General features: G+C 47.9%; 3 protein-coding genes across 7 annotated transcripts in view; 2 read left to right on the forward strand and 1 right to left on the reverse strand.

Moving 5' to 3' along the window:
* The first annotated feature begins 2,530 nt into the window (after positions 1-2,530).
* C13H22orf39 (chromosome 13 C22orf39 homolog) lies at positions 2,531-11,849 on the forward strand. Of its 2 annotated transcripts, XM_032311083.1 has the most exons (5): positions 2,531-2,635; positions 2,784-2,951; positions 5,986-6,196; positions 10,896-11,022; positions 11,613-11,849. In XM_032311083.1, the coding sequence occupies exons 1-3, from the start codon at positions 2,612-2,614 to the stop codon at positions 6,112-6,114; spliced, it is 321 nt and encodes a 106-aa protein (XP_032166974.1). In that variant the 5' UTR covers positions 2,531-2,611; the 3' UTR covers positions 6,115-6,196; positions 10,896-11,022; positions 11,613-11,849. The 2 variants fall into 2 exon arrangements, with proteins under 2 accessions (XP_032166974.1, XP_032166973.1); XM_032311082.1 differs by lacking the exons at positions 10,896-11,022; positions 11,613-11,849 and having other exon boundaries at positions 2,556-2,635; positions 5,906-6,005.
* Positions 10,527-14,707, reverse strand: MRPL40 (mitochondrial ribosomal protein L40). Its single transcript, XM_032311081.1, has 4 exons — positions 13,880-14,707; positions 13,481-13,564; positions 11,798-11,956; positions 10,527-10,965 (listed from the first exon to the last, which is right to left on the reverse strand). Exons 1-4 carry the CDS (start codon positions 13,930-13,932, stop codon positions 10,641-10,643), a joined length of 621 nt encoding a protein of 206 aa, XP_032166972.1. The 5' UTR covers positions 13,933-14,707; the 3' UTR covers positions 10,527-10,640.
* Positions 14,708-14,806: 99 nt separating this feature from the next.
* Positions 14,807-24,674, forward strand: part of LOC116572230 (protein HIRA) — an 85,172-nt gene continuing 75,304 nt past the window's right edge. For 3 of the 4 annotated variants that reach the window (XM_032311070.1, XM_032311074.1, XM_032311075.1), the window contains exon 1: positions 14,808-15,106. In XM_032311070.1, the coding sequence (XP_032166961.1) occupies positions 15,070-15,106 (37 nt within the window). In that variant the 5' untranslated portion in view covers positions 14,808-15,069. Of the gene's footprint in view, positions 15,107-24,674 lie in introns of all 4 variants that reach the window. The other variant, XM_032311067.1, reaches the window with a different exon arrangement.

The raw sequence follows: 24,674 nt of genomic DNA on the forward strand, positions 1-24,674 counted from the left end.
TTTAGTTACTGGCTCTGATGGGGATGAGACTGTTGCAGAAGATGCTCTGTCACTTTAGGTTTTGTTTAGAGTTACCTAAGAATTACTGCGTGTGACCTGGAAGTGGAACAGTCAGACTCGGTGGATGATTTGGGGAAGAAGAAACCTCACTCTGAGGTCTGGCAGGCAGTCTCCTCCTTGCTCCTTCTTGCTTTCAGCCCTTGAGGGGTTGCTCCCACTGCCTTCGCCAAAGCAGAGTTCCCTAATTCCTGATGCAAGTCAATGGAGGGGATTGAACTGCTCTAACTTGAGGTGTTGTTTCTCTTTTTTTCACTTATTCCTTGTTTTTCCAGGTCGGTAGCTTAGAGCATTGCCTTTGGCCTAGAAAAAAAGTGGCTTAAATAGATACAAGCTCTATAAATAGTGGTTATCCCATTACTCTGGCTGCAATTGTATGAGGAAGGGTGTTTCTATTTTTATTTTACATCTTGATATTCTCCCCACCCTCAAAGAACCATTCTTCAGAAGGCGGATTCCTGATCTGAATACATTTCATCTTCTAATTTGATTTCATATGGAAATAATTAGCTCCTTAATGAATCTGTTCTAAGGTAAAACAGCTTCATGATGTAGCACAAATATGAATATTAGGATAAATAAGTGCTAAAGATACAGTCCTCTTTCTCCTTCCCTACCCCCCACTCCCGGTTTTAATGTATTAAATTATCCAAGGTTCTGCTGGCCTACCTTTTTTATTAGCATTAATTTGGTCTCGGATCACTTTCTATAATGTGAGCTCTTTTGACATGTTAATCTAATTTAATCTCTTTTGTTCCTTGAAAAGAGTTTTACATCAAGAATTTCAAATAAAAACAGGCAATGATTAAACCTGGATTGCCTCTAAATGTTTAATTAGGTAGCAACATGGGTTGGTTGGGCCACCAACCAGGAGGTGGAGGAAGACTTGCTTGCAGGTGTCCCTTGTTCCATCCTGTCATTAGAAAAGAGCTCCTCTGGGAGTCTTCTGGAGAATGTATGGAGAGATGAGGCTCTCTGACCCCTGCGTTGGGGATCATCAGCCCGAACAGGGTCTCCTTTTGTAGGAGGACTCCTGCTTGAAGGTAGAGGGGTCTGTCTCTGGATAGAACTCCCACAACACTCAAGAGAGGATGTTCCCTTCAGGATGGTGGCCCAGGGTCCACCCACATGTCATCAGATCAAGAGCGTAGGTGATTGTCATGAAGATGAGGGCTGGGCTATGGCTCAAAGGGTCACCACTGACATGGACAAGGTTTCAACAGGCATGAAGCACTGCTGTAACTTCCCTGATCCTCCCCTTAATGGGTCTGTGTTTCACTAGCCGAGGTGGAAGCGCCCCTGGTGGGTAGGCAGCCATTTGCAGGATCACATTGGCTAATGTGTCATTTGATGCATAATGAATTTTACGGTAAGACGCTGATTGGCCTTGGGTTTTTGTCTTCCCTAAGCAACATCTTCTGTGTAAGCAATGAAAACACTCCTGGTCCTTTGCTTGAGCCACACTTTCCTGCCTGGGCCAGGGGTGGATCCTGTTGGTGAACTTCTGGTAACAGAGGGGAGAGGTCACCCAGAGCAAAAATCCTGGTCATTACTGCTGCACCCTGGCCTGCAGCCTTCTCTGTCTTCAAGCTTGGTCTGTGAGCCAGCTTGGCAGGACCCCTGGTTAAATTGCAGCTTTCTGGTCCACCCTCAGGCAGTCTTGACCCACTCTGGATACTGGGGTGGGCCCAGCAACTTCGTTGTCCCCCGCGGAGGATTAAATCTGTGGAAGTTGGAGAACCCCTGTGTAGGTACTGCAGGGCTCCTCCGCAGATCACGAGCCTCTTTGCTTTTATTGTCTCTTGTCACCTCCTTTTTATAAAGGCTCCATGTCTTCCCACGCCTCAGAGTAAAGCCTTCACTCCTAATCAGACATGCAAGGCGCCCCACACTTAGCAAGGTTCTCCCCTCTACTCTGTGTCACACACAGCCTCCACGCCTTTGACCAGCTCACCACTGTGCTCAGAACACCCTTCGCTCACCTCCACTACCAGCCTGCGTTTCCTCGGGAGATCATCCGGCGCCCTAGAACCCCAACTCCCAACAGTCACAGCAGGCCACCCTCACTGAGTCCCCTGCATCCAAAGACTTGACAGCTTTGCCACAGGGAGCCAATGCTCAGTATGTGCTTATGAAAACGAACCCTATCTTTTGAGATTTAATAAAATTGCTGAAAATCGGCGTGGACCCCGTAGTTTCAGAAATAGCTAACAAGGTGGCTGTGCATCCCGGGAGGCCCGCCAGGCACCTGAGGAAGGGCCACTGTCAGCTCTTGAGCCCCACGCGCCGCAGAGCTTTCTACCCCGCGGCAACCCCCGCCCGCTCCGCCCCTTGGCCATCCTGAGCACCTCCTCCGCTCGTCACCGCCCCCCGGCTGTTATTGGCGGCTCAGTCCGGAAGTCTTGTTTATTGGCGCGTGTCAAGGAGGCGGGGGAGGAGTCCAGCGTCACAGCGCAGAGTTCATTGGTTCCTATCCGTCTATCACACGGTACGGCTTGTCTTCAATCTTCATTGGCTAGCGAGCTCAGAGGCGGGGTTCCGCAGTTGCCCGGACATGGCGGACGGTGGAGGCTGGCGGGTGAGTGCTAGGGGCGTCCTAGACGTGCAGGGACCTCCTTGGGCCGAACGACCGGATTACCCGAGGCTTCTCCCAAGTAAGGGGTGGGATGGAGGTCCCTAGGCGGGTAGTGCAGCGGCTTCTGGCTCAGGCGTGCTTCTCACTGCAGCCGCCGCGCCCCTGCGAAGTCTACCGCGCGGAGTGGAAGCTCTGCCGCAGCGCCAGACACTTCCTGCACCACTACTACGTCCACGGCGAACGGCCGGCCTGCGAGCAGTGGCGGCGCGACCTGGCCAGCTGCCGGGAGTGGGAGGAGAGCCGGAGCGCGGAGGCCCAGGTGCACTGGGGAGCTGGGGGTGGCGCTGGGCCGTGGGTGTGCATTGCCCCGGCGTCCGAGTGCACGGACCACACCCTCCCCACATTCCAGGCCCGGGGCGCTGGAGAGGAGTACAGTCTGGGTCCCCCTTTGGTTGTGCTTCCTTCCTTTTGAGAAATAACAAATATTAGTATATCAACGGGGGTTTCAGACACTGAAGAACAAAGAAAGGAAGAGAATGTAGAGGGGTTTGGAGAGAGAGGAGGGATCCCCTAATAGCGTTAGTGTCCTCAGCAGGCCTGCAGAGGAGTTGATATTGCTGAGGCCTGAAAGACCGGGAACCAGCCTTAACAGCCTTCACCCAGCCCAGGGCGGGGCGCATCTGAGGAGCACAAAGAAGGATCAGGTGCTTGGAGCTTAAGGACGGTGGGCTATAGAGGGGTAGAGGATGAGGCTAGGGAAGTACCAGGGACCTGGTGGGGCGTAAAGATGGGTTTACAGATCATGGGAAGCATGATCTGATTTATATCTTGAAAAGATCAGTCTGAAGGCCCTGTAGCTCACTTGGTTAAGCGTCTGACTGTTGACATCAGCTCAGGTATTGATCTCCGGGTCAGGAGCACTGAACATCAGGTTAGGCATGGAGCCTACTTAAAAAGGGGAGTGGGGGCAGGGAGTTCCTGAGTGGCTATGTTGGTTGGGTGACAGACTCTTGATTTACGCTCAGGTCGTGATCTCTGGATTGTGGAATCAGGCTCCACGCTGGTCAGGGAGCGTGCTTGGGTTTCTCTCTCTCTTTCTCTTTCTCTCTGTCTCCCCTGTCCCCCCTCCCTCCCCTTCCCTTTCTTAAAAAAAAAAAAAAATACATATATATATATATATATATATATATATATATATATAGACAGATATAGATATTATCAGTCTGACTGCCAGGGTGGGAGAGTGTATTATGGTGGGCCAAAGAGACCAGTGAGGAGGTGGTTCTGGTTTTCTATTCATTCAGCGAATATTTATCATGTTGGGAGCTCTTAAAGATAGAGGAGTGATGAGAACAGAGCCCCTTCCCTTCTGGCACTTTCATTCCATTCTAGAATAGGTAGTGGTGCCTTGGAACTATTTTGGATGGGGACATGAAGAGAAGCTTGAGGGTGCAGTGCTCATGGTGAAGGGGGAAGAAGATTCAGCAGGGCTGGCAGCTGCTTCAGCATGCTTAAATGTATATGATTATTGAAACAGACAAACAGATGCTTCTGTATAAAAGAAAATGATGACCGTCTAATATAAGTGGAAATCAAAAAATTGGGAAAGATAGCTTGTCTGTATGGCAAGAAATTAATAACTTTTTAAGGGAGAGTTCAGTAAGAGCTTTTCTTATCACAAAAATGGGAATGATTTCAGGATAGAAAAGTGGGGAGAGGGGGTGCCTGGGTGGCTCAATCGGTTAAGCATCTGCCTTCAGCTCAGGTCATGATCCTAGGGTCCTGAGATGGAGCTCTGTGTCCGGCTCCCTGCTGAGCAGGCTCCCTGATTTTCCCTCTGCCTCTCCCCCAGCTCCTGCTTTCTCTCTCCCCCTCTCTCTCTCAAATAATTACGTTTTTTTTAAAAATGGACAAAGGGCACAAAGAAGGAATTCATTCAAAAAGAAAATTAAATGACCTGGTATACAAGGTCAAATGACAAGTGATTTCTGCCCAGTGAAATGTTAGAAGTGTTGATAAGGGTTTGGAGAGTCAGGGGCCCTTGTGCAGTGTTGATGGAGTGTTGACTTATTCTGATTATCTTATCTGTCAAAAGGATACCTTTTGACCTCCTCATTTTACTTCTGAAAGTCCATCCTTGGGAAGTAACTGGGTAACAGTGCATTTAAAACTTCAAAATTCCTGGGGTGCCTGGGCAGCTCAGTCAGTTAAGTGTCTGCCATTAGCTCAAGTCATGATCCCAGGGTCGTGGGATCAAGCCCCACGTAGGGCTCTCTGCTCAGGAGGAAGTCTGCTTCTCCCTCTCCCTCTGCTTGATGCTCCCCCTACTTGTGTGCTCTCTCTGTCAAATAAATAAAATCTTTTTTTAAAAAGTTCAAAATACCTGCTGCATCACTATGATAGTACCAACACTGAAAGCATCCTAAATGCTGCTAGCAGACATGTAATCAAGTAACTTCCTCCACACAGTGGGGTACAACTTAGCCATTAAAAAAAATAGATAGCAATCTATCTGGGCAGGGAAAGGTACCCGTAGTATACCTAGTGATAAACCATGGAAGTACACTAGGCAGTAGATTATTCCATCTTTAGGGAAACACTATTAGCACTAAAATTTGAGTCTAAAATTGTGTTGGGGAAGCTGTTAGTTTCACCACAGGATGGAAGTCTGGGAGTTTTTCATATCCTTTGCATTTCTGATTGTTTTATAAGTTAAGAACAAAAACATTCTGTTTAAGACAGTAGAGCTTGAGCAAAGACAGACAATGAGATAGAGAAGGTGAAATTATATCTGTAAAAAGGCCAACATAGTGCTTGGCACCTACCAAGTGCACTTTTCATGGTTATAAGGTACTGCCCCGTGTTTATTTTGGGAAGAGAGTAGCAGAGAAAAGCCCACTGGTTGAGTGGTACCTATTGTCTTTTGTCTGGATTCCCTCCCCTGTCCAGAGCTCCCTGGGCATGTGTCTCTTACCTCATCCTCCCCACTGAGGCCACTTTTTCAGACTCTTGTGCTCCTCTCAGCTTGGCCTGATGCTGGTCTCAGCAGGTAAATCTGATTAGGTCGAACTGAAGGCATCAAGTCCTGAGGCCCAGAACAAGACATTTTAAACTTTACTCAAATGATGGTGATCTGTACAATAGTTTTCACAGTAGCTTAGGAGAAGGAATGATCTAGATCTTTGTGTTTTAGTATGGAATCATCGCCAAGGTTTATTAGGTAGAAGCAGCCAAGTTCTGGAGTGGTATGTGCCTCACACTTCATTTTTCCAGCTTTTTCGGAAGGGGCCTGAGGAGAAGGGAGTTACAGGGGCGGCGTGAGCTGGAAGTGACCAGGGGTCTCCTTTGCACAGCGGTCCCTCTGTGAGAGCGAACGTGCAAGAGTCCAGGCTACACGGAAGCACACCCTGGTGTGGGCCTTGAGGCAGAGCCCTCCTGCAGACTGGCACCTCCCTCTACCACAGGAGGAGAAAGACCAGTGATGAATACTCCGGAACGGCTTCCTCTCATCTGTTTCAAGTGGGGCTGTCGCAGGACCCTAAGGACAGTGACCAGCTCAGTCTAGTGAGTCTCTGAATTTTCCACTTGGCTTAGAACACAGAGCCTGGGGTCTCCAGCCCTCCTTGCCCACCCCCGCTGCTGCCTTGCTCTGGCAAACAATCTTGCCCACTGCACAGCTCCCAGGATGCCAAACACCACCGCAGATCCCAGTAAGCAGCCAGTTCAGGCCAATTCATGCTCCACTCCCGGACAACAGCATTCTCAGGTAAACTCTTGAGCAGTAGACCTGACCCAAGTGGACACATGAGGTAACTAAATGGTCGTGCTGTGGGGAATACCTTTCCTGGTCTTGGCTTGGTGACAGTGTGCATTGCCAGCCCCTGGTGCTTACACGGAGTTATTAGCCCACTCACTAAGTTCATCTGCGGCATTGCTCTTCGTAGGAGATAGGCCTCTTGGTTTTTAAGAAACGAACACAGCTACAGAATACACAGTCTCGCATTAAACGGGATCATAGACTCTTGGCTCAAGAAACCCAAGCCCAGGGTGTGTGGAATTTTAGTCTCCTTCCTTTAAAATTTCCTTTGGTTGGTTTTAGAAAATGTAGATTATCTCAAATGCCATTTTACACATGTGATTTCAGACAGACTGAAAATTAAATCCGCAATTTAATAGTTGAGATTGTTAAATTTAGCATCTGATATTATTGTGCTCAGAGAGTATGGGAATTTTATATACTTACACCCCTGTAGGTGTTTTTAAAATATATGCATATGAGCCAACAAGAACTTGAGTTTTTGAAGAGGTCTTTTTATCACTAACGAAATGATTTAGCATCTTGTGGCTGCAGAGCAGGTCCCGTGGCATGGTGCCAAGGGCGAGGTTGGCTGTGTGCTCCGCAGCCTCTCTGCTTCTGCCTGGCCAAGCTGCCACTTTAGTCCCCCCACCCCACCCCCCCGACGACTGGGCCCCAGCCTGGCTACAGGCAGTGAGTAGGTCAGACATCTTTTAACTCATTTTTGGGGGCAAAATAATCCCATCACTTCGGAAAGGCACAAATTAAAAATTAGATTTTGCCTTGTCATCCTGTATTACTCCAAGAGTCCCTGTGACTGCACATACCTGTAAGTTTGGGGGGATCTGCACATAGGGCCCCAATAACCTCTCCCTATGTATGTACCTGTGAGCGGAAGGGATGTGTGCACACAAGTCCCCAGTGATCCTTCCCTGTGACTCTGTGTACCAGGGTATGTGTGTTGTGGGGGGGGGTTTACACATAGGTCCCCAGTAGCCTCTCCCTCTGTGTGTGTGTGTGTGTGTGCGCGCGCGTGTGTGTGTACCCGTTGAGTGGTAGGGGCGTTTGCACACAGGCCCCCGACCTTGCCCACCCCCGCTGCTGCCTTGCTCTGTGACTGCATGTACCTGTGAGTGGGTGGGGGGTGTGCTCATAGGAGCCCAGGAGCAGAGGGGTGAGTATAAAGAAGAGCCTGTCTCAGCGTGGGTGTTTTGATATCTGAGTCAGCCAGGGTATCTGTCTTGTGTCTGTGGCTACTTTCTGGAGCATTTCCAGCCAAGGAGGAGAGTGGGAAGCTGGGGAGCTACAGGCATTCTCTTCACTCTGAAACAGAAGAAGGGACATTGGAATTTTGCAATCTGTGTATGATCTCTTGGGGTTCCCAGGGCGGGCAGGCGGGGGCGGGGGTTGCTGCAGTGGCAGCCAGCACAGCAGTCCTGAGGGCTCACCACAAGGGATCCACATTCTCTATGTGCTTGTTTAGGGCTGGAGGCTGCCCGTCACTGAATGCGCTCTCTGTCAGAGTCTTACTGATAGATAATCATTGCTGCACAGAATGTTCCTACGTCTGCTCCTGTTTTAACTTTTTAACTCCCAACATCTGAGCACCTACTACACTGCCCGGTGGGGCCTTTGGCTTTGGGATTGCACTCTTGAAATGGGCAAGTTGCCTTCAAAGAGCTCCAGTTGAGTTTAGGGGCCTGAGATAAACATTTAAGCATAATTAAAATAAGTCTAAAATAATCTTAAGTGCTGTGAAGAAAATGGGCAGGGAGAAGATAGAGCAGCCCTCAAATTTTTTGCATGAAACCCGTAACAAGTTCTGTGATCTGGTACATACTTTATATACTGCATATATGATTGAAATAAGCCTCACAAAACAATCCTTACCTGTACAAGGTGTGATACACTGACATTTGCAGTTCTGTGCCACTGAAAAGAAACTGCTGTATGTGCAGCAACTTGGGTGAAGCTCAAGTAAATTATACCGAGCTAAAAAATCTTAAATGGGTGCATATGACATAGTTGCATTTATGTAACATTGGTGAGATGATGTAATAATAGGGATAGAGAATGGCTAATGGTGCCAAGGGTTAGTGACGGAAGGAGGGTGTGGATGTGGCTAGGGTATATAAGGGGATCCTGTGGTAATGGAACCTTGACTCCTACAGAGCTGCATGTGTGATGGAATTGTGCAATGCTAGACATACACACAGGTGAGTGCAGACACAGTGGGAAACCTGAATGCATTCTGGACTCTGCCTAGGTCAGTCTCTTTCTTACACACTGTATGTGGCATGTAAGATGTTAACTCTTGGGGAGGCTGGGAGAACCACACACAGCCTCTCCTTGCATCTTTATTTCCAGCCTCCTGTAAATCTGTAACTACTTCAAAATAAAAAGTTATAATTGCTGACCCTGACCCCATGAATTGATTATATAACCTAATGGATGAAACCTATTGTTTGAAAAGCACTACAACAAAGCACCTGCAGGGGCGCCTGGGTGTCTCACTCAGTTAAGCATCTGCCTTCAGCTCAGGTCCTGATTCCAGGGTCCTGGGATTGAGTCCTACATTAGGCTCCTTGCTCAGCAGGGAGCCTGCTTCTGCCTGCTTGCCACTCCTGCTGTTTGTGCTCTATCTGGTAAATAAATAAAACTAAAAACAAAACCAACAGGGAGGTGGGGAAGGCCTCAGCATCTAAGTCGAGACCAGGATGAAGAGGCCTGAGCCTTACAGGGGGAAGCAGCCCACAGTCCACAAGGAACACTGGGTGCCATGTGCTGATGGGGGGGAAGGTGGATGGGGGTCTGTAAGTTGTGATCATGGGTGGTGAGTAGCCAGATGCCTGCCCTGGCTTGTGCTTTACAGAGCCCTCTGGTGGTTGTGCAGAGCAGCTTACAGGGGGCTAGGGGAGGGCAGGGGGGGAAGTGGCCACATGGAGGCATCAGTTGGCTGCTGCAGCAGTGGAATAGACAAAATGTGGCAGTGGTATGGACCTTAAGGGAGCAGTGAGGTTGTGAAAAGTGGCCATATTCAGTGTTTGTCTCAAAGATAGAACGAACAAACTTAGAATCCTTAGGCAGTGTTTTTATCCAGTAAAAATGTTTAGTAAGTTTTTAAACCAAAAATGAACCCCATACCAGAAGAAAATAATTTGAATTCTTCCTCAAATGAAATGTTTTCTTGGTTTATCTGCACTAAGGCGGTGAAAAACCCAAACACTTTGTGAGGTAGCAATGCAAGTCACTGGGAGAAATGGCTCTATTTGCTCACTGGACCTTCACTATTTCTGGCTGAATTGTGTTGTTCCCCACCCCCTGCCACCAAATTCCTGTGTTGAAGCTCTAACCACTAGTACCTCTGAATGGGACTATTTAGAGATAGAGTACTTAAGGAGGTAATTAATTTAAAAGGAGGTCATAATACTGGGCCGTAATCCAATCTGACTAGTATCCTTATTACAAGAGACAGGCAGAGAGGGAGGACCCTACGAGGACCCAGGGAGAAGGTGGCTCTCTGCAAGCAAAGGAGAACAGCTTCAGGAAAAACCAGTCCTGCCAACACCTTCATCTTGGGAATTCTGGCCTCAAGAGCTATGAGAAACAAATTTTTGTGATTTAAGCCCCTGGTCTGTGGTACTGTGCTCTTGCAGCCCTGGCACACATTGACTCTCTCAGACTAACACTTGAATCGAGAGTCCCCTCCTAGGGAGCATAGCAACTTTAAGTAGTGGGTGCCAGACTTGCTCCACTCTCTTCCACTTCCCTCCCCAGCTTAAAACCCAAAGATGGCCCTGCCAGGGATGTGGGGAAGGTCCCATGTTCCATTTCCCCAGTGGGAAGGCCCAGCCTCTCCTGTCTGCACAGGTACACAGACAACGCACAGCACACAGTCTACACATCCTTCTCCTCTGCTCTTGAGGTACATAGCTGCCTCTTGCTGGTGGTGTCTGCCCCACACAACTGGAATCTTCATTTTTACTGGGGAGCAGCGGTAAATGTCTTGGTCATTCTCTCCCAGTACCAGACAAGGGCACCATCTCTCACCTCTATCAGTCTTCAGGTCAATTAATTTTGACTCACGCATAAGACAGACACTTGATTAAACATATTTATTCACAGCATCCCTGGTTCTGTGACAAGCAAGCTTGAGCCCTCATCCTCCTGGCTCTAAAGGGCAGAGTGTTCTGCGGGCAGGTGCCTGCAGCTCTACCTCTTAAACTCCACCTGTGTGTATACCTTGGTGATATCATGGTACCTGCCTTCAGGGGGCTGGTAGTTGGAGACTGGTGGTGTGTAATCTGGTCCTTCTCTTTCAAAGGGGAACAGACTGAGGTCCCGCTTGGTGGCCTCTGCATGTAGCTCTGGGGACATGAGTTGCAGCTCCTGCAGAGCTTCCTGCTGGGACTTGAGCATGGTCCTGATGGCATCCCTCTCCTTCTCGTGCTCTTGATGCTTGTACAGAGACCACTTCTTCAGAAGCAGAGCTCTCCTCTCACTCTCCTCAAAGGGAAGCTCCACAGGAGGCCGCTGTCTGGGAACACACAAATCCAAAGGTGTAAAGCTGGGAAGCACCGATCTCACTGGCGAGGTAGGCTGGGTGACTGCCTATGACCAAAACGTCTCCACTGCCAGACAGAGATGGGACTTGGGGGAAAACATGGAAGTTAGGGATAAATAACGGAATGGTCATGTGGTAGCGGATGCAACTGATGCTGGAAGCCAGTGCCATCTGCTTTACATGGATACAAGAAACAGTGAGGCTCTAAGAAGACTGGAAGCCCTTCCCTTACCCCAGGCTGAGACTACGTTTGGTGAGTATGGAAATGTTAGGTGGTGTCATGAAATGGACACCCAAGTCCCAAGGAGATCAGAGCCCAGATCAGCCACAGAACATCAAAAAAGCACTTGCTCTGTCCCACCTGTATGGCAAACTGTTACTTTATAAATGGTACACGCTTTTTACAAGGCAGCAACTCTGCCAGACCTGTACACATCACATTACAACTGTGAATATTTGTACCATAAAGCTAGAGGCTAAGGGGTTTCTACCATCAAGATGAGGCAAGGGCTGCAGACCCAAGGCTCAAGTTATCAGTCACAGCTAAAACTCAGCTTGCAAAAAAGCAACAACATGAACTGGGTTATCAAACAGTTATTCTGATTTCCTTCCCATGTCAGCCATTCAGAAGCACCACCCAGGAATGCTTTCGCCACCTCCCACAAAACACAGTCAAGGAGAAGAGGACTCAGACTGGGACCTAGTCAGCCCATGCCCACTCACCTCACGGGTGTGAAATGCAAATACAACTACCTGAAGATGATGGAAATCTGTCCTGAGAACCTCGACCCTAGAGAACTCTTACCTTGCTTTATCCAAGAGCCTCACAGGTGTAATAAAATCTTCAATGGGAATTAGCTCCTGGCTAGCTTTCTCCAGTCGTCTGATCCTCTTTTTCAGACGATCCTTTACTGCTTGGTCTTTTTTAGGATCTACCTTTTTCTTCTTTCGCAGAGGTTCTGCTCTAATGGATAAAGCAAACATTAGACATTTTCCTCTTCAGCCTTGCAAACCTGCTGAGAGACATGGTGCTGGGTGAGGTGCCCAGAACTTGTACTGTGCTCTCCACTGGGGAAGGAACTATACGTGGGTCTAACCTCATGAACTGAGTGTGAAAGGGGTCGGCCTCCAACCCAGGATCCTTGTCAGTACTGCGTGGGCACTGGCAACCCAGGAAGGGCTAGAAAAACTTCATGGGCCACCAGGGTATAAATTAAAAGTAAGTACTCATCTTTCATTTTGGGTTCAGGTGTGCCTTGGGATTGCAGTGGAAACTAAAAACACCAAACTGATGAATTAGAAAATCATTACTCACATTTTAAATGGATTTGTGATTTTTTAAAAAAAGATTTTGAGATAGAGAGTGAGAGAGACAGCATGAGCAAGGGGGAGTGAGAAGGACAAGCAGACTCTCCTCTCAGCAAGGAGCCCAATGCAATGCAGGGCTCAATCCCAGGACCCTGGGACCTTGACCTGAGCTGAAGACAGATCCTTGACCAACTGAGCCACCCAGGACCCCTGAATTTGTGATTTGTAAAAGTCATTTGAGTAATAAAAGTGACTGCTAGGTCTCTCAACTTTTTGGGATTTCTTAACAAATTTCCCATCCTAAAAGCATTCACAAAAGTCCAATGTACACTCAGGAACAGATCTCCTATGGGGATAATATACTATTAAAAATAAGTAAATCCTCTGGGTCCCCTGGGTGGTTCAGTAGGTTAACCATCTGCCTTCCACTCAGGTCATGATCCCCCCAGGTTCTGGGCTCCAGCCTCACAGCCAGCCAGGGGACCCTCCCTGCTCAGTAGGGTGTCTGCTTCTCCCTCTTCCTCAGCCCCTCCCCCGGTTTGGGCTCACTCGCTCTCTCAGATAAAATCTTAAGAAAGAAAATAAGTAAATCCTCTAGCATCAAGACTGAGCCTTGTGAATCAAGTCCCTAGAAAGCATCCAGACTCCTAGGTGGAAAAGCTAATCCTCATGCCTCCCTAGACCTCTCTGGGAAATCAGATATCTGTGCTGTGTCTTTTAAAACGTACAACAATCCCTTTAAAACTAATTTTTATTTAATCCATTTTTATATTTAATTTTTGTTTTCTGATTACAGGCAGCAGTATTCCACATACAGAATGCTGAAAAACAGAAAAGCATCTACCTATATTTAGCCAAGAGAGGCACCTAGGTGGCTCAGTCGTTAAGCATCTGCCTTCAGCTCAGGTCATGATCCCAGGGTCCTGGGATTGAGCCCAGCATTAGGCTCCCTGGTCAGAGGAAGCCCCTCTCCCTCTCTCACTCCCCCTGCTTGTGTTCCCTCTCTCGCTGTGTCTCTCTCTCTGTCAAATAAACAAAATCTTTAAAAAATAGTAAATTTAACCAAGATATTTTCCAGGCAAATAATTTTGCAAACCAAATGTCCTGTAGTCTTGTTCTGCTCATATGTACATCAGTCTCCTGCAGACACCCCCAAAGGGTCGGGCCCAGGGTAGTTTACCTCATGGGAATTAGTTCCCAGAAGGATAATAAAGAAGCTCGCTGGTGGGTATCTCTAATCTGTGTCTGCCAAGTTCCCAGGAGCCTGAAAAAGACAAAAGGATATATAAATATCTGACTCTCCTCACTAAACAGGAAAAGAGCAAAAAAATATGCTACCCTTAAAACCTGGGGCCCTGGTAACTGCTGGATGTGACAAGTCAACGTGGGAGACTTGCCAAAATCCCCCGTTCACACCAGAGAGCACTTGGGCAGAGTCCCTGCTCGCCAGGGTCCTTGGATTTTCATCTACAGGAAGAGGCGCGATCAGCTAGCTCCTCCCTGAGATAAAGTGGTCAACGGCGGTCGGCGAGAGAGCAAAGGCGAGGGACCCCACTACCCTGCTGTGGTCCGCACTCACCAACTCCGTGAGCGCAGAGCGCGAGCAGAAACCCCTAGCACCGCGAGTGCCATCGCCCCTCTGGCAGTCAACCCGCTGCTTCCGGGCGCGCGCCCCTTGGCGGTCCGGCCCGCAGTGCCCCTCTCAAAGTTCCGGCCTTCCCGTCGCTCCGCGTTCCCGCGTTCCGGCTACTGAGGGCTGGGCTGAACCTGGACCGCCCCTGACGTGGCCCCGCCCCGTACGCCCCGGCGCCGCGCGGGCACGCCCCGAGCTCCTTGCACGTACCTCTGCGTCCTCCCTTCCGTGTCTGCGGGTGGCTGCGAGCTCTTCCCTGCTGAGAGTACAACTGCATTAGCGGTTGCTCTAGGTCGTCGGCTTGTGTCCCTGCGAGGGCTAAGACCCCGCAGTGCAGCCAGAGTGACCGAGAGGGCGTCTTTCCGGGTACAAGTGCCTACGTCTCTGTAAATGGTCCCGATCTTCCTAAACGCACTCGTCTCGGTCTCCCCCTCGATCAGTCCCCCGTCCCAGCCCTCAGGGCTAGCTACCTCCCGGCATTCGTCCGAACTGCGGGGCCCCGGCCACTGCCGGCCACAGCATCCCGGCTCCGGCACGTGGCCTGGCGCTCGCGAGATGCCCAACACACGCGTTTTGATGAATGACGGAAGCTAGCTAATTAGTCGGACTCGGCACCAGCGAGGTAGAGCTGGTGAGAGGGCCGTTCACGCCATCCCGACCCTTCCTGGCTTCGCCGGCCCGGGCTGCAACTCGAGGCCCAGCTCGCCAGCCGCCCTCCTAGTCGAGCTCCTCGTCGGCGACCGCGCCCCAGGCGGGCTCCAAGTGGGGTCACACTGCCCTGCCCCTGCCCGCGAAGAAGCCCGGCCGGCCCCGTCCGCGTGGGGAGCGGTTTCCCGCCGGGGCGATTTGGCAGGTGCGCGCCGTGACTTCCGGCGTTGCCCGGGAGCCGCCGGAGGAGGAGCGGCGCAGGGGATGCGGCTGTGGCGGCGGCGGCGGCGGCCGAGCGCGGGGGGCGGCTGTGGCGGCGGAGGGGGGCGCGGGCCGGCAATGGCGCGGCGGCGCTGAGGGCGCGGGGCGGGCAGCGGCCGGAGGGCGGCGCGGGAGGAAGCAGCGGCGGTGGCTCCATGGCCCGGGCGCGCTGAGGGACGCGGCTCTCGCCTCAGCCCGGCGGCGGCGGCGGCGGCGGCGGCCGAACAATGAAGCTCCTGAAGCCGACCTGGGTCAACCACAATGGTGAGTGCGCGCCGGGTTAGCGAAAGGCCGAGTCGGGGGTCGAGGCGGGGTCTGGAGCGGGGTCTGAGCCGCGCGCAGGCCCTGCCCTTCTCGCCCCCGACGCGCCCGGTGCCCGGTGCCCAAACTGCAGGGTCGGCGGGCGCGGACTTTGTCCTCCGCCCGAGGAAGCCGGCGAGCATGGGCACGTGCTCCGCTTGTCCTCAGCGAATCCGCCCTCACTCCTGGCGCTTGCACTGAGCCCTCGGTCGCCCACCCGTGGTCCGTGGAGGAGCCGCGCCTGCCTCTGGGGAGCGGCCCTGGTCGCCAGCCAGCTCCTGCCACTCGTCTACAGCAGCCAGGATGTGCTCAGATGGTCCGGAGTGTGAAACTGGGGCCCAGTCCCCTCTGTGGCTTTTCACTGGCGGGGTGAACACCTGCAATCTGCATGTTTCTGCCCAGCTGGTGGGACTGTTACTGCTCCTGCCAGAGACCTGAATCTGGTGACAGTGCCCCCATTTGGGGGACTATGGCTTGGTCCCCAAGGTCCCCTAGCTGAACGAACCACGTTTATGCTGAGCTGAGACATCAGGGTGGCTTGGGTTGGAGCCTGTAGGGCAAGCGGTGATCTGGGATAGGGCCTTCCTTAACCCCGTGGCGGTGGTCCCAAAGCGCACCCTGGGGGACAGACTCTCCTAGTCCTCTGGTTGAGTGCAGATAAGCCCCCAAAACTGGTAGAGCAGTTTGTCATAATTGTACTCTGTTGGCACAAGTGCTGCAGGAGTTGGTCTTTGTTCCCGGGAGAGTTGAGGGGGGAGAGACCCCCATCCTCTTGCTGACAGCACTGAAGCCCAAGGAGCACTCCTCCAGCCTAGGGCCTGTATCCCTGATTCCAGCCTGTCTGTGCTGACAGGAAAAGGGTCACCCTGATTCTGTCTTGTTCCTCATATCTGCTTTGCAAGGCGACTAGAGGGAGCTAGTGTTTTCTTTGAGAGCAAGTAAGGCCCCTTTTTTATACATGTGGAGCTTTTTAGTTTTGAACTTAAGCCCGTGATGCTGTACACTACCACAACTGAACTGAACATCTGTGTTCTTTCAGTCAGAAGTATTTTCTCCTTCTGTCTTCTTATATGACATCTCTCTCATTTTTCAGGGTCCAGATGAGGTTACCTTATTCGTTGTTGTTGACATTCTTCCTGTTTTATTCCACTAGATGTGCCCAGTCCCTGTGTGTGTACTTTCCATGTGATCTCTCAGGGCAGGGGACTGCCACAGTCCCCTCTGTATTCCCTACCACATTCAACAGTACCTTCACACAAAGGGTATATGGTAAATACTGGTTGCAACAGGTAAGCTGAGGTTTGCATAATTTACAAAGACAAAACTAGACTTACTGTGCATGAAAGCAAAAGTGATGAACTTTAGTTGGGTTTTTCCAAGTGCTGATCTCCAAGAGCATTCCCTGATGTGTAGTTTGTAGATCTTTCCCTGGAGAATTGAGCAGATGTTCAGTGATTATAAATTATGGTGCTCATGAGTCAGGAAGGGAAAAATTTTGCTGTGTAAGTGACGATCTAAAGGAATTTTTGTTTTAAAATGCTTTGTCTGTATTATTTATTTGTTTTAAAAAGATTTTATTTATTTGTTTATTTGACAGAGAGATCATAAGTTGGTAGAGAGGCAGGCAGAGATAGAGGAGGAAGCAGGTTCCCTGCTGAGCAGAGAGCCGGATGCAGGGCTCCATCCCAGGACCCTGAGATCATGACCTGAGCTGAAGGCAGAGGCTTAACCCACTGAGCCACCCAGGCATCCCTGGATCATTTTTTTAAAGATTTACTTATTTATTTTAGAGCAGGAGTGAGAGAGGCCAAGCTGGGGTAGGCGGGCAGCCAGAGGGAGAGAGGATCCTCCAGCAGACTCCCTGCTGAGCACAGAGCCCAAGAAGGGGCGTGATCCCAGGACCCCGAGATCACCCCATAGATCAATTTTTGTGTATAATCTACCCTTCTTTAGTCTTTCTTCTGTTTTTTGCCATATAATTTCTAACTTTATGATAAACTCCTTTGTAGGACACAAGTTTTATACTGTGTAAGCATTATGTGTGTCAAGATGCTTAAGCGATTATCTAGGTACAAATGAACGAGAGTCTGCAACCAGGCCAGCAGCCAAACATTCCAACCTGGCAGAGTGGACAGAGCACCGGGCCCTGGCCTCTTGCTGCAGTCTCTCTCTCCATGGTCCTAGAATGGAATAGGATAATAATTTGCTCTGGTTTCTTCACAGTACAGTTGTGATCTTTGGTTGCATAGGTAGACACAGAAATGCTCCCCAGGCTATAAAGTGCTCTAGAAATCTAAAAGGTAGTAATAAAAGGAATTGAAACTCTGGCAGGATAGGAGTTGAGTTTCCTTTCTTTTAAAATCTCCTGAAATCAGTCTCTGTCTTTTCAAGTGTTCAGAAGGACTGTCGGGGTTAATTACCACTGTCCTGAAGGACATGATAATAATCTAGATCACTACTGAGTGGTCTTTTAAAGACTGGTAAATAGTAGGAGCTGCTGGGAGCAGGAGCTGCTTAGCCAGAAACCAGAGTTGTGGGTGGTGGCCAGTAAAATCATGCTTACTTTGGACTAACAAACCCAGAAGACCATGGTGCTGTGGAGAGTGCATCATTGCACTTCCTGGCTTCCTGACTCTGCATTCATATCTCCTGACTTGTTATGTGGCTTGAACATACTTTTTCTGGTGTCTGGGAGTCCAAAGAGGGAAGGAGCAGAGAGCCTAGTATTTTCCCTGTGGTAGCAGTGTCCATTCAGCCATGGTGGAGAGGACAGCTAGAATAAAGCAGGTTAAAGGCAAAGGAAGAAATATCTGTTGGGATGTAAGCATACTTTCGGTCTCCATTTTCCTGGCTAATAATAGTGGTAAGACCTTTCCTCTAAGGTAGGGTTTCTCAACCTTAGCACTCTTGACATTTTGAACCACCTAATTGTTGTGGGGACCATACTGTGTGTTGTAGGATGTTAGCATCTTTGGCCTTAACCCATTGGGATGCCATTACCACCACCCCCACACACACACCCAGCTGTGACAATCAAATAGACCATCATAGTAATGGACTCCAGATCTGCTGCATCATCCATCAAAGGGTCCTGCATAGAGGGGCACTCAGTGAATTCTTCCATTCAACAAATAATGAGTACAGATTGTGTGCCGGGGGCTGAGTGCTGGAAATATACCAGTGAACCAAATGTAGCAGAGCCCCGGTGGCCAGAATCAGCCCCAGTTGAGAATCACTGCTCTAAGGTGATCCCGTAAGTTAGCAAATTTTGAAGTTGTTGTATAACAGTGAAATGAGCCTTGAACATGGAATCAAACTGGATTCAAGATGCTATCATGTATTAGCTGTAAATTCTTAGGCTTGTGATTCCACTTCTAGGTAAAGTTGAGGAAATATAAAGATTTGTTCCTGTGTTTTCACCCTGTACCCAAATATAAGAAAGCTATCTGAATATATACAATAAGAGATACATGATAATATTTATCATGTATATGGAAGTATGTGCCAGCCACTGTTAACACCTACACCTATTTTACTCTGTGTTCTTGGATACAGTATTTCTTATATATTTGATTTTATTTTAGGCTTGGAGGTTCTTTTCTAAGTTAGGTTATAGCCACATATTGGTCGGAAAGTGGATGATTAGGTTTTGGGTTGTAGAAAAATGTAATTTATATGTTTAGAAAACTTCATTGAGACTCGTGGTTCTTCCCATCCCTGGGCCTTTGCTCCTGAGAGTTTCTGGAAGTCTTCACTCCTCGGCAATGTTCATGCTCAGCTCTTCAGGGAAACCCATTCTAACCAAAAGAGACAGAACTGAAAGAATTCTTGTCCTCCCTTGGCCTCTGGCTCACACTTTGATGGCATTGTTGTATAAAGGCATTTGGCAAATTTTCAGTACTGGGGTAATTTGTCAGTTAATCGTATTTGCTTTATGATTTGTGTTTTTCCTCCTGCCCTGTAATTGGATTATATTTCCCCCTACCCTGTGTCCTTCCAGAAAGGATTTCAAGACATCGTCTGAGACATACACCGATGAAAATAAATAAGTATGCTTGAAGGGGAAATGCAGGCAGGGTGGTAGAATAATGAAGTCAGCAGCCGGTGTGGAAAGGCCCTGCACAGCTGCTAAAGGGGCACTGCAGACCTGTCTCTGAGAACAGGCTAGGAGGATCCTAATAGTGATATTTTATGATTGCTTTGGTCATTAAGATAAGCCTTGCAATGTGTCTACATCAAGGGTTCTCTAACAGGCCAGTGTCTGGAAACACATTTTGTTTTCACAACTGAAGGGGGACACTACTGGCAGCTAGTAGGTAGAGGGCAGGACTGCTTCTGAACACTGGAGCACACAGGACATTCCCTCACAGTAAAGAATCATCTGGCCCAAAAGGCCAGTGGTGTTGAGGTTGAGAAACCCTGCTGTATGTAAGAACATCTTTATCGTTATTTGCCTTTTTTCATTTATTTGTCTCATGGTTACAACTAGATTATAAACTTCTTGAGGACGAGAATTAGTGCTGTTTATTTGGGAGTCAGATAGTCTTATTCTTGAATTTCCGTCCTCTGCTGCTCACCAAATATGTGTTACAGAAGGGGGTTTTTTTTGTTTTTTGTTTGTTTGTTTGTTTAATCTCATTTCCTGATTTGTTAAATGAAGCCAGTAATGCCTGCTGCTGCATCTGCTACCTGTGAAGGCTCAGGGAATCTGAGCTCTCTCCAGGCTGTCTCTCACTGAGTGAGGCCTGAAGACAGTAGGTTGATTGTCTAAAAAATAAATAAATAAATAAGTAAATAACCAGAATGCATCTGAAGATTCAGAAGAAAACGGGTGGGATTTTGCCTTAGATAATACACATGTGGGTCTTTCACCTATTTATGGACAAAACTTTGAACCCTTTTGGAGAGAAGGTCTGTGCTGATCATAGGTAAATAAGGCTACTCCTTTGTGTGTAGGTGGGAGAGGACCTATAGACCACATTCTAGAATACAGGGCAGGTGGAAACCAGGGCTACACAAGTGAGCCAGTATAGCCGTAGGGACAAAAGTCTGGTTTGTGGGTGTACCCTGGGGCTGAGCCTTGATGGGAAGTGGATTGTGGTAGTAGAGAAGGTGCTGCCACTGTGGAAGTGTCCGAAGCAAAGGCCTGGGGAGGGTTGGGAGCATTTTAGGAAAGGGAGTAGATGAAACAAACAGCAGGTGTTTTAGAACACCTCTGGCAAAAGGAAAACCCATTTAGGTCAAAACTTGTTGTTTTTTATATTAACCCACCTAGGACAGACCAAGTCACAGGGACGTTGCCCTGGTCAGAGCCACCGTAATGAGGGACAGATAGAAGAGGCAGTGAGTCTCATTTGAGGGCCAGGAATAGACCATCATAGGAACGGACTCCAGGTCTGCTGCATCGTCCGTCAGATAGAGGGTCTTGCACAGAGGCACTCAGTGATTCATCCAATCAACAAATAATGAGTACAAATTGTGTGCCAGGGGCTGAATGCTAGAAATGTAGCAGTGAATGAAGTAGCATAGCAGGATCTTTTGAGGAGCAGCATGTGATGCATTCTAGCCAGTAAGACTGGGAGAGCTGTCTGCTGGGGGTGTCCTGTCCAAGCGGACAGGGAGATGGAGGAAGGAAGAATTATCGGGGAGTGCTGGAAACAGGGCTGGACGGGAAGAAGTTGAGCTGTAGTACAGTGCAACAGAAGCTGCTGCCCACCCTGTCAGGGGCTCTGCAGCTAGTCCTTATGAATTGTCCGGAATTGGGGTGAAGAACCAGGGCTTTCTAATGCACATCTACAATCATTGGGTGCAGGCTGTCCTGGGGAGGGGACCTGATCTTAGTCAAAGTAGTTCTTCCACTAAGGGTAGGTCCTCTGTGGAGAAGACCTCAGCTGGAAGTTTACACAGGCTGCCAACACTCCCACAGTTGGGGGCAGGAGCTTCATTCCTGGAGGGAGGGGACCTGGCCTGGTACCACAGCATCCATGACAGGCGTGGTGGAGGTGAGAAAGGCAGCTGTCTGAGGGAGGAGCATTACAGGCAGAGAGAACAGCCAGAACTTGCCTGGCGGGTTTGAGGAATAGTACCAATATCTTGTGATTGGAGTGAGGCTGGAGCAGCAGATGGACAAGAGCACTAAGAGGTGAGGCTGGAGAGAGCTGTGGATGGACTGGGAGGACCTTTTGGCTGCAGGACTTCTGTTCCTAGTGCCACGTGAGCAGAGGAGTAACAGTGTTCTGATGTGACTGCTAAAGATCTTCCTGACTTCTGCCCTGGGACTAGGATGGGTTTGGGGGCAAGGGAGACCCATTAAAAGGCAGTCACAGTGATCCAGGTAAGAGATGACTGTGGTTTGGACCAGGGTAGTGATGGAGGTAATAGTGCTGATGAGAAATGACTGGACTCTATGTGAGGGTACACATATTATTTTTTTAGATATAACTTAACATATGTTATTTTATACAGTAATTGTATATTATAATTATATACAATATGTAAATTATAGACATATTTAAGTATAATTTACATAGCAAAATGCACAGTTTGTATACAATTTAATGAATTTCAGCAAACAGATACACATCTTATTCATTCCCAACTCAAAATACAAACGTTCGCACCTCTCTAGGAAGTGTGAGTTACAGACATACTGTGAAGGTAGAGTCACCAGGGTAGAATGTGGGGTGTAAGATGAGGTGGCTCCCATGGGGGTGAAGGGCAGGGTTGTTGTCCACTGAGATCAGTAAGAGAATAGAGTAGACGGAGCAGAAGAGCCAGGATTCAATTAGACGAAGTTGCCTAAATGAGGCCACCACACAGGGCTTCCCCCAGGGTCCCATTTGATAAATGGCTTCTTCACCTTCTCCCTTTTGAAAATACTAGAACTCCATTCTAGAGCTATTTTTAAGGAATAGGACAAACACCTACATTTTGGACAGAGACCATTGCCATATATAATTATACTAGGATACATCTGTCTAATGGTGTATGAGTGGATATGCATAATGAAGCATTTTGTGATTAGGAACTTAAAATTATTTCTCATATTATAGGAATACCTGTTCAATTTAGGGAAAATTAGAAAATGCTAAAACTTTCCTTATATAGTCTTTGAGACCATTTGGAAAAAAATAAATGGATAACGTGGTGCTTTTAAAAACACACACACATTTTGTTTAGTGTACATATTACAATGTAAAAGTATCTACGTTCTTTAAGACCTTAGCCAAATCCCTAATACTGTAGCACATTCAGTGGTTTTATTGTATAGCCTCCCTCCAGACTTCGCATTGCACATATAACAAATGGGTAATGTTGCTTTGTATTTTCTACTTAAATAAGACTGTAGGTTATTTTCTCCACCACCCCCCCTTTTTTAAATTGAGGTATAATATATAGCATTAATGTTTCAGGTGTATAGCATAATGATTGCATATTTGTATGTATCACAAAATAATCACCATAGTAAGTCTAATTAACATCTGTCACTGTACATAGTTACAGGTTTTTTTTTTCTTGAGAGGAAAGCTTTTAAAATTTACTCTCTTAGTAACTTTCAAGTATGGGATACAGTGTTATTAACTGTAGTGTTATTTTCTTAATTGTTAAATAGCTAACTAACATTCCCTGCCCGCAAAGAAATGTTTTTAATTGCTCTTAATTTTCGAGTGGAGCTGTATAGAAGAGATGATGATGTTTGGAGAAATCCATTTTGCAGATAACTTGTAAAGAATATCTCTGTTCTCTAAAAGTAAAGGGGAAGAGACGCCAGGGTGGCTCAGTCATTTAAGCTGCTGCCTCAGCTCAGGTCATGATCCCAGGGTCCTGGGATCAAGTCCCACGTTGGGCTCTTTGCTCAACGGGGAGCCTGCTTCTCTCTCTGCCTCTGTCTGACACTCTGCCTGCTTGTGCTCTCTCTCTCCCTCTCTTTCCCTCTGACAAATAAATAAATAAAATCTTTTTTTTAAAAAAAGTATGAAGAAATAGTGACTGTTACCAAAACTTTCTAGGTTACATATTGGCAAATGCTGCAAGAGAAGTGATTAAGATTCATAAATGATATACCTGTGACTTTCTTTTACTTTAGTTTGTGGCAGCACACACATGCACACACACACACACACACACACACACACACACAGAGAGAGAACAAAACAAAACAAAATAATTGCATGATTGCTACAGCTTCCTTCCTGTGCTGTGTTTTGAATCTTTCAGCCACCTTATATCTATGAGATGTCATCCTGGTAGGGCTTGCTTAAGGAGACGGGAGAAGTCTTTGTGGTTGAAATTGGTAGAGATACCAGCAGCAGATGGCTTTGTGACAGGCCAGGGCCATGCCTCCCACTTGCAGGTGTTTGGAAATATCTGAGTCCTCACTTCAGGAGATGAGGAGCCTGCCTTTCAAAGATTGGGATCCTAGTGACAATGAAGGTGTTTTGAATTTTAGGTCTCTGCTGCAGTCTTTCTCCAGCCATTAATAATAAGTATTTATTGAGTGCCTACTGTTTGCCAAGCCACAGCTCTAGGTACCACGGTGACTGTGACTAAAACAGGCAAAAATTCCTGAGCTCCTGGAGTTTACATTCTGGTGGTTGGGGTAGACAGACATGCAATAAAGGAAATTATACAGTGTGTAAGAAATTGCTAAGAAAAAAGTAGATGAGAATTAGGATTGGTTGTGCCAAGTTGAGGAAGTAGTACTTTCAGGTAGGGTTGTTAGGGCAGGCCTCAGTGAGAGGGGGACATTTGAGCAAAGACTAAAAGGAGGTGAGAAAAGAATGTGTATCTGGGAAGGAACCAGTGCAAGGCACAGGATAGAAACACTCCTGTGCAGTCTAGGAACAGAGGGAAGGCAGGGCATGGGGCCAGTGTTTGGGGGAGGAGGCAGAAAATGAGGCCAGAAAAGTCATGGGGAGTGGGGCTTTTATGTTGGGCCTCTTGGCTTCCCCTGTCCCCGGTGTGATCTTTGCTGATGGGGAGATGATGGGTGGAGCAGGTTTAGGCCAGAAGATCAGGAGTTACATTGTAAAGAAATTGAAGGTGAAATGTCTACACATGGCTGGGTAGAGAAGTGAGCTGGTTAGAGTGCTTAGGTGCAAATCTCTCCAGAGAGATGGCTAGTTGCAGATTTGCATGTTACCACCTGCATAAGGAGTCAGTTTTATAGACAGCCACTGATGTTTTGATATTTGCTTTTATTATATATTACTATACAGAGACATAGTTAGACCATGTATATGTGTGTAGTTATTTATTATTGAGATAGTTGTAGATTACACATAGTGGAATGAAACAATACTAAGAGGTTCTTTGTACTCTTTTCTCAGTTTCTCCCACTGGTAACATTTTATAAAACAGCAACATAATATTACATTGACATTGATATTGAAACAATCCATCTGTCTTACTCAGACTTCTCCACTTGTATTTATACTCATTTGTGTTTGGGTTCGTGTTTAGGGTTTGTTTGGGTTTCTGGGTTTTTTGTTTGGTTGGTTGGTTTTAGATTTTATTTATTTGGGAGAGCAGG

Source organism: Mustela erminea, chromosome 13 (genome assembly GCF_009829155.1).
Source record: "Mustela erminea isolate mMusErm1 chromosome 13, mMusErm1.Pri, whole genome shotgun sequence".
NCBI classification, from domain to species: domain Eukaryota; kingdom Metazoa; phylum Chordata; class Mammalia; order Carnivora; family Mustelidae; genus Mustela; species Mustela erminea.